Source organism: Erinaceus europaeus, chromosome 10 (assembly GCF_950295315.1).
Source record: "Erinaceus europaeus chromosome 10, mEriEur2.1, whole genome shotgun sequence".
NCBI lineage: Eukaryota > Metazoa > Chordata > Mammalia > Eulipotyphla > Erinaceidae > Erinaceus > Erinaceus europaeus.
The window spans coordinates 87,452,293-87,466,714 of NC_080171.1; the positions used below are offsets into that span (position 1 = coordinate 87,452,293).

The 14,422-nt window shown below is 36.1% G+C and overlaps 1 protein-coding gene across 1 annotated transcript; it reads left to right on the top strand.

The window, feature by feature from the left end:
- Positions 1-1,113: 1,113 nt before the first annotated feature.
- TLR4 (toll like receptor 4) lies at positions 1,114-13,419 on the top strand. Its single transcript, XM_016187603.2, has 3 exons — positions 1,114-1,488; positions 8,400-8,566; positions 10,971-13,419. Exons 1-3 carry the CDS (start codon positions 1,399-1,401, stop codon positions 13,231-13,233), a joined length of 2,520 nt encoding a protein of 839 aa, XP_016043089.1. The 5' UTR covers positions 1,114-1,398; the 3' UTR covers positions 13,234-13,419.
- The last annotated feature ends 1,003 nt before the right edge of the window (positions 13,420-14,422 follow it).

The window sequence follows — 14,422 nt, forward strand, 5'->3', positions numbered from 1 at the left end:
AAAAATTTTTTTTCTAATTTTTTTTTTCTTTCCTCCAGGGTTATTGTTGGGCTCGGTGCCTGCACCATGAATCCACCACTCCTGGAGGCCATTTTTCCCCCTTTTTGTTGCCCTTGTTGTTGTAGCCTCATTGTGGTTATTATTATTGCCATGTTGTTGTTCGTTGTTGGATAGGACAGAGAGAAATGGAGAGAGGAGGGGAAGACAGAGGGGGAGAGAAAGATAGACACCTGCAGACCTGCCTCACCGCCTGTGAAGCAACTGCAGGTGGGGAGCCGGGGTCTCGAACCGGGATCCTTAACGGCGGTCCTTGTGCTCTGTGCCACATGCGCTTAACCCACTGAGCCACCGCCCGACCCCCTCAGAGCAAAAATTTATGTTCAGTAATATAAATAACTAAAGCTACATGGACATAAATAACTCAGATTAGATTTGAATTTTAGTATATTTGATTCTTCATCCTAACTTTTCCATGATCATTGTGTGCTTTTCACTGTAGGCTCTGCTGAGTCTATATATTCAACTAATTTCATGAACTTTAGTTTCTTCACAAAATGTCAAACATTAGACGTGATTATGGGTAGAATTATGCCTTCCCCCCAGTTTATATGCTGTATTTCAAATCCCTTGAGAATTCAAATTACTTGAGGTTGTAACCGTTATTGGGGAGAAAGACATTAAGGTAATTAAGTTAAAATGAGGTCATTATTCTGGATTCTAGTCCTATATGACTGGTGTCCTCATAACAAGAAATTTGAACACAGACACAGAAGATATATAGAGAGAGGGGAGAGGAAGAGAATATATTTATCTTATCCAAGGTAAGAGCCTAAGGGGGAAAAAATATCAGCCCTGCTGGTCAAACTTGATCTTGGGCTACAACCTCCAGAACTGTGAGAAAATAGGTTTCTATTGTTTAATCACTCTATTTGTGGTAATTTTGCATTGGCAGAACTCATAAACTAAAAAAAAAAAATTCCACTTCTAAAACAATATTGGCAAGCCACTGACCTAGATATTTGCACAACCTGTTTAATCATTCTGACTATTTTCCTAAACCTACTAACCTTCTGGTCAGATGACTTCCTGGGATAAAAGCCAGTTTCCTTTTGCTGTTACTCCAGTCAGTGGTGTGTGGACATGTTCTTCTTCTTTTTCTAACTTCCCCTCCTGTGACAGGGGAGATAGCAATTAAAGAAACAAAAGTCCAGAAAGCTAAGATTGCCAGTTTCACTTCCTCTTGCCCCTTAACCCAGGGCTGTTTTGAATACAGTAACTGCCTTGGGGCACAGAGCTGGGGTGAAAAGACAGCAGAGCCTTTCTGGGAGCTGCCCTGGCAGGGCAGATGGTTACAACGTGTCATGCTGGGCCTTTCTGGTCACAGAAAATGCCAGGATAATGGCTCCCACAAGCCTGGCTGGGATCCTAATCACAGCCATGGCCTTTCTCTCCTGCTTGAGACCAGAAAGCTGGGATCCTTGTGTACAGGTAAGTCAGAATCAACTCATCTCCTGTGAACTTTACCTTTCTTCTGAAAAATCTTTCTGCTTTAAACTTTCCACTGTGGGCCCTGGCTAGTTTCATTGTCAAATAAAAGGAGTCCTATTACCTTAAGACTGTGAAACCTTGGGGAGAAACTTAGGATAATAGGGCACTCTTGGGCAGTCAGTGGGGTTATGCCTCATTAAGGACATTGTTAATATTACCTTAGGTCAGATAGAGCTGCTTAAAATTATTGTTCTTGAACTCCTGTTTGGTGTGCCTTTGAATAAGTTATTAGACCCCTCTGAGATAGATCTCCTTATACTACTTTAGTTTTATAGGAAATCATAGATATTTTACCAGAGCACTGCTCAGCTCTATTTAATGGTGGTACCTGAGTATAGGCCTTTTGCTTACTTTTTTTTTCATTTTTTTTTCTCTGAAATGGAGTCTATAGGAGAAATCAGAAATCACTTTTGGTTGTACTAACCAACATATCTTAGTGGCTAGCATATAGCAGTTGCTCAGTTTTTTTGTGTTAAATGCTTAAAAGAGTTGCCAAAAGACAAAATATGAGGTATTTATTCTGACTCTGACAACCTCCCCACACTCTGGTTTGGGTTTTATTATTGCATATACATAATACCAAATCTGAATTAGATTTCTATCCCTTCCTTGCTCTGCTATTTCTATGTTCCCCATTTCCAATTGATATACCTATTGTTTCTTTTTTTTTTTTTTTTTTAGTATTTTTTAATTCTTCTTTATAGAATGGAAATACAGGACTACAGGATAAGAGGGGTGCTCTTATCCTACAGGACTACAGGATAAGACTACAGGATAAGAGGGGTGCTTTTCCAAACAATGCCCACCCACATAGCTCCATATCTAGTCCCTTCCCTTGATAGCTTTCTTATTCTTTATCCCTCTTGGAGTATGGGCCCTGGATCATTGTAGGGTACAGAAGGTGGAAGTTCTGGCTTCTGTAACTGCTTCCCTGCTAAACATGGGTGTTGACAGGTCAGGTCAAACTCCCAGCCTGTCACTCTCTTTCCCTAGTGGGTCAGGGATCTGGGGAGGTGAGGCTAAAAGACATATGGTGGGATCATCTGCCCAGGGAAGTCATCTGAAACCTGGTAGCTGAAAAAAAAAAACTTTCTATGCAAAAATGCTTCATGGTTTCCCCAACAACTTAATATTTCTTGTTAATCTTCAAGAACCTAATTTTATTGTTTCACTGCAGGCTTAGTGGTTGATAGGACAGTTGTTGACACATGGGTATAACTATTAATTTCTCAGTAATAGGTGTCTGCAAAGCAGTCTCACCCCAAATTAGATCCTTTTCCACCATCCTACACTATCATGCCCTACAATGCAATGCAATCTCCATTTCCTCACATTTTCTTCTTCCCCAGAGTCCCTTGTCTTGTTGCAATACAGGATGCACAGCCCAAGTTCCACTTTGTGTTTTCTTTTCCTTAAGTTTCACCTATATGTGAGATCATTCAATTTTTGTCCTACCCTTTTTTGTTTTATCTCACTTAACAAGTTGCCTTCATTCCATCCAAGATGAGGCAAGGGGGATAACTTCATTATTTTTAATAGCTGAGTAATATTTTATTGTGTATATATATTTCAACTGTCTTAGACATTAATCTGTCATTGAATATCTGAGAGGCTTTTCAGTTTTTGTTTTACTTGATCTTGGACTCAATAGCCCTGTGGTATAACTTGAGTTCAGAAGGTATGGTGCCTCCACTCTTGTTCTTTTTTTTTTTTTTTCCCTCAAGATTGCTTTGAAAATCCTAGAAATTTACTGGTTCTAGAAAGAAAATATATCTTTTGTTTCTATCCCTTTAAAGAAATTTGGTGAGACCTTAACTTAATAGGAATGTAATTAAATCAGTATATGGCTCTGGATATTGTGGTCATTTTGACAATGCTAAATTTTTCAGTCCTTGAGTACAGTATGCCTTTCAATTTCTTTGTGTTTCTTTTTATTTCCTTGAATAGTGACTCATAATTTTCTATGTATAAGTGCACCTCCTCTTTTTTGCTATCAAGTAAAATTAATTTATTTTTTAAAATCACTTGTTCTTCCAGCTTAGAGTTTGCATAGCAGAATGTCACTGATATTTATATATTAATGTTGCTGCTTACTACATCTTATATTGCTTGATAATTTCCATGACTCTACTACTAGATTCTTTTTGATTTTCTATTTATACTACCACATCATCTGCAAATAGTGACAGTTTGATTTGTTCTCTTCTAATCTATATTCTTTTAATTACTTTATCTTGCCTAAGTGCTATGACTAGGGTTTTCAAAATTAGGTTGAATATTACTAGTGACTTGTAGCTGATAGAAGAGGGTATGCTTTCAGCTTTTCACCATCAAGTATAATGTCGGCTACAAGTTTATATATATATTTATATATATAATATATATAAATAATATATTATATATATATATATACTCAACTAGTCTAAAGAATTACATCTATCCCCATTATTTTTCTTTTTTAAATTTTATTGGGGCATTAATAGTTTACTGAATATCCTAATAAATAGACACAATCTCTCAGATGCCCTTAATTGCTGTCTAGGAGATACAATAGGATTCTGTCCCTTTCCTTTCTTCCCCAGGGTCATTTACTTTTGTGTAGTATGTCACCAAAAGTTTGTGAGTCCCACCTATAAGTACAATCATTCAGTATTGATCTTTCTCTTCCTGGCTTGTCTCATTCAACATGATACCTTCAAGTTATGACCATCATCTTGCTAAGAAGTGATCTCATCATTTTAACAACTGCATAGTACTCCATTATGTATGTGTGCTACAACTTTCTTCACTATTCATTTGTTATTGGGCATCTAAATTGATTCTGAATATAGCATATTACAAACTTTGCTGCTATGAACATCAGTGTTCAAATATATTTGTATATAGATGTTTCTCTTTTCCTTGGGTAAACTCTTTGGTGAGAGATTGCTGTGCCATAAGGTAGGTCTACTTCTAGAGACTTAATGTATCTCTAGACTATTATCCATAGAGATTTACCAATTTACAAACAATGTAAGAAAGGCTCTTTCTCCCCACACCCTGTCCAAAAGTTTGTTTCTATATTTTCTAATGTGTAGCATCTTCACAAATATAAAGTAGAATCTCATTGTTGCTTTTATTTGGATTTTGAGAATTTTTTCAGGATCTGTTGACCCTTTGAGTATATATATTCTTGGAGAAGATACTATTTATATCTCCCCTCTCTCCCCCATTTTTCAGTGAGGTTGCTTGTATTTTTATTGGTGAGTTTTTTTAGTTCATTGTGCATTTTGGTTATCAGCATATGTTTCCCCATTATTTTTAATGGTTTTATCATAAAATAATGTTGAATTTTGAAGAAGAATTTCAAATTTCTGTGTCTCTATTGAAATAATCATGTGATTGGTTTTTTTGGTTTGTTTTCCAGTATGTTAGCATTTATATTCATCAGGGTCTATAGTTTTCTGTTTTTGTTGTGTCTCTGTCTGCTGTTAGTAACAGGATGATACTGACTTCATAAGAGTTGGTAGCAAGTATTACTCTGTCCTCACAAATTTGTAAGGGCTTTGGAAGAATGGGTAGTAGCTCTTTTTTAGAGATTTTGTAGAATCCATTTGTGAAACCATCTGGGCCTGGGCTTTTGCTATTGGAAAGGTTTTTGATGGTTTTATTAACTCCTTTGCTTTTAATTGCTCTACTATTGTTTTCCAGTTCTTCCTGGTTCAATCTTGAGAGTCTGCATGGTCCTATGATTTTATACAATGTGTCTAGGTTCTGTAGTTTGGTGACATACAGTTATTTGTAGAAGTTTCTCAGAATTTTTTGGATTCCTAAGTTGTCTATTGTGATTTCTCCCCTTTCATTTCAAGTACAATTTATTTGTGCCTTCTCTTATTTTTTTTTTCCTTAGTGAATGTGACTACATGTTTCTCAAATTCGTTTATCCTTTCAAACAATCAGCTCTTGGTTTCATTGCGTTTATCCTTTCAAACAATCAGCTCTTGGTTTCATTGATATTGTACAAGGTTTGTTCTGATTTTAATGACTTTTTTTTAGATTAGTCTTTAATGTTTCACACCTCCTATTTTCATTGAGCTTTGTTTGTTCTTCCATTTCTATATTCTTCATGTGTGAGGTCACTTTATAGATTTGAACATTTTCTTGTTTCCTCATGTGTTGCTATGCATTTTCCTCTAAGTAATGCTTCAGCTGTGTCCCAAAAATTCTGGTAGATTGTGTCTTCATTTCCATTTGTTTTTATAAAAATTAATTTCCTATTTGATTTCCTTTTTGATCCAGTGATTGTTATGGGACATGCTGTTGAGTTTCCATATTTGGGGATTTTTTTGGTCTTTGTTTTGGTGGTTGATTACTGGTTTAATTCCACTGAGGTCAGAAAATACACATGGGCCAATTTTATTGCCTCTGAATTTATTGATGCTATCTTTACGGCTTAATATATAGTCTGTCTGGAGTCAGGCAGTAGAGCAGCAGGTTAAGTGCAAGTGGCACAAAGCACTAGGACTGGTGTAAGGATCCTGGTTCAAGCTCCTGGCTCCCCACCTGCAGGGGAGTCGCTTCACAGACGGTGAAGCAGGTCTGCAGGTGTTTATCTTTCTTTCCCCATCTCTGTCTTCCCCTCCTCTCTCCATTTCTCTCTGTCTTATCCAACAATGACAACAATGATAACTACAATAATAAAACAACAAGGGCAATAAAAGGGAATAACTAAATAAAAAATAAAAAAAATATTTAAAAAAATATATGTATAGTCTGTCATAGAGAATATTCTATGTGGGCTTGAGAACAATGTGCATTTAATTTTCTTGGGGTGATGAACTCTGAAGATATCTTTAGATCCAATTTATCTAAATACCTCTTCATTTATGTTTCTTGTTTCCTTTCTAATTTTATGTCTACTTGATCTAGTTGGGATATTTGCCTATGAGTTCAAGCCCTCTACTATTTCTGTGTTGTTATTAATATATCTCTTTAGTTATAATGATAGTTTTTGACATATTTTACTGCTAATAGATATTTATTACTGTTAGGTATTCTTGGAGTGATTGATCCTTCTAAGAGTTATATAATGCTTATCCCTATCTTTTACTATCTTGTCTATCTTAAAATTATTGTGTCAAGTATGAGTATAGCTGTCCTTGGTTTTTTGTTTGTTTTTGTTTTTTGTATAGTTGTTTCCTTTTTTTTTTCACTTTGAGCCCATGTTTGTTCTGCTGAATTATATGAGACTTCTGTAAAAAGCATTTGGTTGGGTTGTGTTTTCTACCATTGTACTCTGTACCTTTTGATGGGTAAGTTTAATCCATTGACCTTTAGCAAAATTATGAAATGATATTTTGGTGCAATTATATAATAAAAGAATTGAGTTTTTATTCTTCCCCTTTTAAATTTATTCATTTTTATAAATTGACTATTTCCAGGTTTAATCTGTGATAGCAAAACCAAGGACTCTGGGGAGTAGGAAAGTATTGAGAGGAGAGGGCACTGGGGACCCAGAAGCAATAGTGGAGCATGAAAAAGTTTACTCATATGACAACTGCCCTGTAAGTCATTATTTTCCTGATAAAGCACAGTTCCAAATAAATAGAAAAATGGATAGTACTGTTCCTTGGCCTCTTTAGTTCCTTTTCAATGTGATATTTTTGCAGATAAGTGAAAGAATTGAGGAAATGCATATATGACCTTTGAGAGTTTATGCATATTACCCCATCTCTGTGAATTCTTTAGAAAGTTTATTTGAAGATTAAATTAAAATCTAAAACTTAAGGGAATTTTATGGGCATATGGAAGGAGATTAATAATAGCTAATGATAATAAGTATAACATTTATTGATCATTTATACTTAAATAGGCTTCGAGATAATCTTTCTAAAAAATTCATCTCATTTAATCCATTTAAAAGATTCAGTTGGTCTTAACAGCTTATTTGGCTTAAGCAAGGAATTCTATTGAAAGAAATCAAAGAATGCAGAGGATGGACTTATAAAGTTAGAGAATGGACTTATAAAGAACTTAGGCAAATATGAAAGAAAGCAGAACAAGAAGGAAGCGGGTGGGTGGTGGCACACTAGGGTGAGTGCACATGTTACAATGCTCAAGGTCCCAGGTTGGAGCTTCTGGTCCCTACCTGCAGGTGGAAAGCTTCACAAGTGGTGAAGCAGTACTGCAGTGCTGTCGTCCCCCTGTCTCTCTCCCTTTCACCTGCTTCCTTCTTGATTTCTGGATGTCAATAAATAAAGATAATAATAAAAAAAAAACTGCTTGGAAAGAAAAACAAATTCTATTAAGAAAAGCAAGAAAGGAAGCAGAAAACATGATTTTCTTTGCTAGTTTCCATCACTGCAAATATATACTCAATTATTTATTTTCCCACATTTCTTTACTACTTCCTCAAAGGTGATTGATACTAAGCTGAGAAAACGTAATTGGCAAAATTTGTACTGTGAATAAAGTTTGGACACAGTTATGAACAGTCTCACCAAACCTCTACACAATAGGTAGGAATTTCTGCCCCAAATCTCGCCAGAATCCTGAAGTGAAACCAGAGATTTGGCTCTCTACCACTTGATGTTATTTCTTTTCACAAAATTCTGCCATTCTGACAGAAAGTGTTAAAACTTTCAGTGAATTGTAGGGCATATTTTGTTCTCAATGCAGAATAAGTATTTCATGATTATAAAGTGAGAGGATACATGAATGAGTTAATGGATATATGGGTCAATGGATGCATCATTAGTTTGCCAAAATGCTTATAATAGAGACCAGAAAATTTTTGAATATGACAGAGCAGTTCAGTTAGTCTATTGAGGTGTATGTAGTAATGCAATGCATTCAAGATATTATCATTTCAGGTGGTTCCTAATATTACTTACCAATGCATGGACCAGGCTCTCAACAGAATTCCTGACAACATTCCTACATCAGCTAAGATATTGGACTTGAGCTTTAACCCCCTGAAACATTTAAGCAGGCGTAGCTTCTCCAACTTCTCAGAACTGCAGGTGCTGGATTTATCTAGGTAAATAATATGTTTTTACATACAACAAAGATGAGTTGTTCACTGTCCTATCATTTCTTTTTTAATTCAGAAAATCCATCTACCACAAGCACTAAGAGTATCTTAGTGTTTGTCACCCATTTAACTTTTAAAATCTATGATAGTCATAGTATCAGTTATTTATCATGTCTTACAACCATTATCTATATAATAGTTACTAATATAATGCATAATCACAGTTTGCTGGAACTTTGGGTCTCTTGGGAGTAAATTAAAATTAATATGATCTTTAAACTCCTACACTGTTTGGGGCTTGGTGGTGGTATACCTGGTTGAGCGCACATGCTACAACCTGGGTTCGAGCTTTGGGTCCCCACCTGCAGGGGAAGTGATGAAGAAGATCTTCAGGTGTCTATCTGTCTCTCTCCTTCTCTATCACTCCTTCCTTCTTGCTTTTTGGCTGGCTCTATCCAATAAATATAAAATATAATAAAATCCTAGATTGTTTGTAATTTCTTTTTTCACAATCCCATTTTCTACCCATTCTCCTTGAACCATAGGCAAGGAAGCTGTTTCTCTTAGTTCTTTCCTGTACGGTAGCTATTACATATCTCCTGACTTTTGTGTCAGACTTTTTAGTGACTTCCTTTTTTCCCCCCTGCCACCAAAGTTATCACTGGGACATCTACTACTCCCTATGGTCATTTTAAATTATTTTCTCTCTCTTTTCTTTTACTTGATAAGACAGAAAGAAATAGAGAGAGCCAGAGGAGATGGGGTGGAGGGAGAGGAAGAAAAATAAGAAGAAGGGGAGAGAGAGAGAGAGAGAGAGAGAGAGAGAGAGAGAGAGAGGAACCTGAAGCACTGCTTCACCGCTCTTGAAGCTTCCTGCCTGGGGCTTAAACCCATATCCCTGTACATGATAATGTGTGCATTCAGTTGGCTGAACCCTCTGCTAACTTTTGTTTTTCTTGTTAGTTTTAATTCATTTTCTAAATGTAACTTAAGTGTTCTCAAGGAGCTTACTTTGATTTCCCTTCTCTATGTCAGTTATCTTGGTGTAATTTCACAGTATGCATTTCTTCCATAAAAGAAACATGATATCTTAAAATTTAGCTGTGATAACTGAACCCTTTAATTATGGAGACCATCCATGAACACCAGTGTATTTTGTTTATGATACAATTAGATTTTAAATTATATGATATTGACACTCATCAGTCATTTATCATATCTAAGAACCATTATATGTTTAATGTTTACTACTGTAATGCATAGTCACAAGTAGGTGGTACTAGGAAATGACTGAAATTGATCCAAGGCTGTATTATTCTACCAGTTATACAACCTTTAGGGTCCTCAGTTATTTGTTTTTCACAGATTTCCTTCAAATGAATGTGCTTCTTTCAGTCAGTATCTAATATATCTAATACAATAAGGGGTTTGCTGGGGGTTAGGTGGTGGCATACCCAAGCAGAGCACATACATTGTCCTATATAAGAACTCAGGTTCAATCCCCCGTCTCCACCTGAAGGGAGGAAGCTTCATCAGCTGTGAAGCTGTGCAGTAGGTGTATTTTCTTCCCTTCTTTCTATCACTCTGTCTCTGTCTCTCTCTCTCTCCCTCTGTCTCTCATCTTCTACTAAAAAATGTCCTCTTAGAAAAGAAGAGTATTGGGAGTTGGGCGGTAGCAAAGTGGGTTAAGCGCACATGGCGTGAAGCGCAAGGACCAGCGTAAGGACCCCGGTTCGAGCCCCCTGGCTCCCCACCTGCAGGGGAGTCGCTTCACAGGCAGTGAAGCAGGTCTGCAGGTATCTATCTTTCTCTCCCAGTCTCTGTTTTCCCCTCCTCTCTCCATTTCTCTCTGTCCTATCCAACAATGATGACAATAACAATAGCAGTAATAACTACAACAATGAACAACAAGGGCAACAAAAGAGAAAATAAATAAATAAATATAGAAAAGTAGAGTATTACAGACACCAAGCCCCAGTGATAACCTCAGAAGAAAAATAATGATAATGATAATAATAAAGATAATAATAATAGTAATAATAGTAATATTCCCCTTGTGGTGAATATAACAATGCCGAATCTGAGGGACTTCTTGTTTGCTCATGCCATTGGTTGTATTGCATAATATTTTTGCTTTGAGATGCCACATTGATATAAAGAACTAAATGGTTGAGATCAATATTTTATTATGTATTTTTCTTAAAGATATACTTATGAGAAACCTAGATAAATAGATGAGAGAGAGAAAGAGAGAGAGAGAGAGAAGAGCTACTCCATCACATGCAGTCCTATTGATAACACTCTGGAGGTCAGACTGCTATATACTTTCCCTGCTAAGACATCTACTCAGATGCCATCTTGGGCTCTTATATAGTAGAAATATGTAACCTGCATATTTTTTTCTTTACAGGTGTGAAATTAAAATAATAGAAGATGATGCATATCAGGGCCTACACAACCTATGTGTCTTGATATTGACAGGAAACCCTATCCAAAGTTTAGCCTTGGGAGCCTTTTCTGGACTTTCAAGTTTGCAGAAGCTGGTGGCTGTGGAGATAAACCTAGAATATCTAGAGGATTTTCCTATTGGACATCTTAAGACCTTGAAGGAGCTTAATGTGGCTCACAATTCTATCAAATCATTGAAATTACCAGATTATTTTGCTAGTCTGCATAACCTGGAGCACTTGGACCTTTCTAATAACCAGATACAAAATATTCATCATAAAGACTTAAAAGTTTTACATCAAGTGCCTCTACTAAAACTCTCTGTAGACTTGTCTTTGAATCCAATAGAGATTATTGAACCAGGTGCCTTTCGAGAAATTAAGCTTCATGAATTAACTATGAGAAGTAATTTTAATAGTAAAGATGTAATGAAAACATGTATTCAAGGTCTAGCTGGTTTAAAAACTGATCGTTTGGTCCTGGGAGAATATAAAAATGAAAGGAATGTGGAAAAGTTTGATAAATTTGTACTAGAGGGACTATGCAACTTGACCATTGAAGAATTTCATGTAGCACACTTTGATTACTTTTCAGAAAATACTATTGACTCATTTAATTGTCTAGCAAATGTTTCTGCAATTTCTCTGGTGAGTCTGAATTTAGATGACCCATCATATTTTCTGAATAATTTCAGAGGACAACAATTAAAACTGGTTAACTGTAGATCTAATGTTTTTCCTCAGTTGAGGCACCTTCCTCTTAAGAAGTTTGTTTACACTGAAAACAAAGGTGTGAGTACTTTTCAAAACATTGAACTCCCAAATCTTGAATTTCTAGATCTCAGTAACAATGGCTTGAGTTTCAAGCAGTGTTGTTCTCACATTCATTTGGGGACAAACAAACTAATGCATTTAGATATGAGCTTTAATGATGTCATTAACATAGGCAAAAACTTCTTGGGCTTAGAGAAATTAGAATATTTGGATTTTCAGCATTCCACTTTGAAAGGGATCAATCAGTTTTCAGTATTTCTGCCACTCAAAAACCTCTATTACCTTGATATTTCTTATACTCATACTCATGTTGATTTCTATGGTATCTTTAGTGGCTTGATCAGCCTCCAAGTCTTGAAAATGGCTGGCAATAGTTTTCAAGACAATAACCTTCCAAATATTTTTACAGAACTGGCCAACTTGACCTTCCTAGATCTTTCTAAGTGTCAGCTACAACAGATATCCCTGAAGGCATTTAATTCTACCCCTAGACTTCAGTTGCTAAATATGAGTCATAACAACTTTATGTTACTAGACACACTTCCTTATAAACTGCTCTATTCCCTCCAGGTTCTAGATTACAGTTTTAATCACATAGTAGCCTCCAAAGGACAAGAACTGCAACATTTGCCAAATATAGTTTCCTTAAATCTTACCAGGAATGAATTTGCTTGTTCTTGTGAACACCAGAGTTTCTTGCAGTGGGTTAAGGACCAACAGCAGCTCTTTGTGGAAGTTGAAAACATGCTGTGTACAACACCTTTATATATGCAGGGCATGCCCTTGCTGAGTTTTAGGAACACTACCTGCGGGATGAGCAAGACTGCCATTGGTGTATCAGTTTTCATGGTACTCATGGTATCTGTAGTAGTGTTTCTTATCTATAAGTTCTATTTCCACCTGATGCTTCTTGCTGGATGCAAAAAGTATCATAGAGGTGGTAGCACTTATGATGCCTTTGTTATCTACTCGAGTCAGGATGAAGACTGGGTGAGGAATGAGCTGGTAAAAAATTTGGAGGAGGGAGTGCCCCGCTTTCAGCTCTGTCTCCATTACAGAGACTTTATACCTGGTGTAGCCATTGCTGCTAACATCATACAAGAAGGTTTTCACAAAAGCAGGAAAGTTATTGTTGTGGTATCACGGCACTTTATTCAGAGCCGATGGTGTATCTTTGAGTATGAAATTGCCCAAACCTGGCAATTTCTGAGTAGTCGTGCTGGCATTATCTTCATCATCCTTCAGAAGATAGAAAAATCTCTGCTCCGGCAACAGGTAGAGCTATATCGCCTTCTCAACAGGAATACTTACCTAGAGTGGGAAGACAATGCTCTGGGGAGACACATTTTCTGGAGACGTCTCAAAAAAGCTCTGTTGGATGGTAAACCATGGAATCCAGAAGAAACAGAGGATTCAGAAAACAACCATCAGGAAGCAACAACCTCAAACTAAGGAAGAAAATATTTGGAGGTGATTCTAGTTGTGTTGATCTCAAAAATTTGCTCAAGTATCATGTATTAAATGTTGCAAAAATACTCAGACATGGTATTAAGAATAGTTAATTCAGTGTTGCATAAACACATGGGACTACTGATCTCATGGTGTTTACATAAAATAAATAAGTGTCATGCTAGAATACAGACCTGTCAAGTAGATTTTTTTCCATTTTATTGGGGGTACAATGGACTTTAAACAACTCAGCCAAGAAGTTCATAATAGGAGAAGTCAATTTAGCTAACACCTCACTAAATTGAATTAGAAATGATAAATGATGTTTCTAAAAATTCGAAAAATAAAATAACTATAACTATAAAATAGAATAATAAAATAACTATTCTGTAGATGTTTTTATGATCTATTCTTTTATATTATGATCTATTATGATCTATTCTTTTATATTATAACTATTTTAACATAAGCATATTTTTGGTGGTTTCAACTTAACCGGTCCTTTGCCTATGTTTCATTTTTCTACTGAGTGCAATAAGAATTTTACTTGGTTACTCAGGAGATTCCTTCCCCTCCACTCCACTTTTAGTTAATTTCCTTACAGAAGTTAGAGACCTATGACTAGCACCTAAGGGATCCAGTTAATATATATTTACAAGAACCCCTGGTCACTTCATAGCAGGTACTATTTATTACTTAATATCTGCTGTTATATTTTTGTTTCTATAAATTTAATTCACATTTTCACATCATATTTGTAAACCCTTATCATAAATAAAACTGTTAGACACATGCTGGGAATACCCATATTTAACCATTATCTTTTGGGCAAGTATGTAAAATGTATTCTGTCACTTTGTCACTTGATGTCATCCTAGATTTATTACCTACTAAGTTATTACTGTCATGATGAGAGAATTAAAATAGTTTGATTGAAAGTGATTCTTATTGTGATAGAGGAGACAAGTTTTAACTTTCCATTTTCATAATAAGCACTTTAGACCAGAGGCATGGCAAGATGTGGCATGAACCTTCAGAGGTCAGTTCTTCATGATCCCTGAAATACAGAACATATACAGTTGGGATGCTTATATGACAAGAGTGGCTGCAAAGGTTTTTCTGCAGCAAATAAGAATTATTTGATGTAACACTGGACCCCTCAGAGGACTGTGAAGTGATTCAAGGGGGGAAC

Coding starts and splice junctions, on each gene's coding strand:
- TLR4 (XM_016187603.2), top strand. CDS start 1,399: ATGGCTCCCACAAGCCTGGCTGGGATCCTAATCACAGCCATGGCCTTT. Junction 1,489..8,399: donor GCTGGGATCCTTGTGTACAG/GTAAGTCAGAAT, acceptor TTATCATTTCAG/GTGGTTCCTAATATTACTTA. Junction 8,567..10,970: donor CAGGTGCTGGATTTATCTAG/GTAAATAATATG, acceptor TTTTCTTTACAG/GTGTGAAATTAAAATAATAG.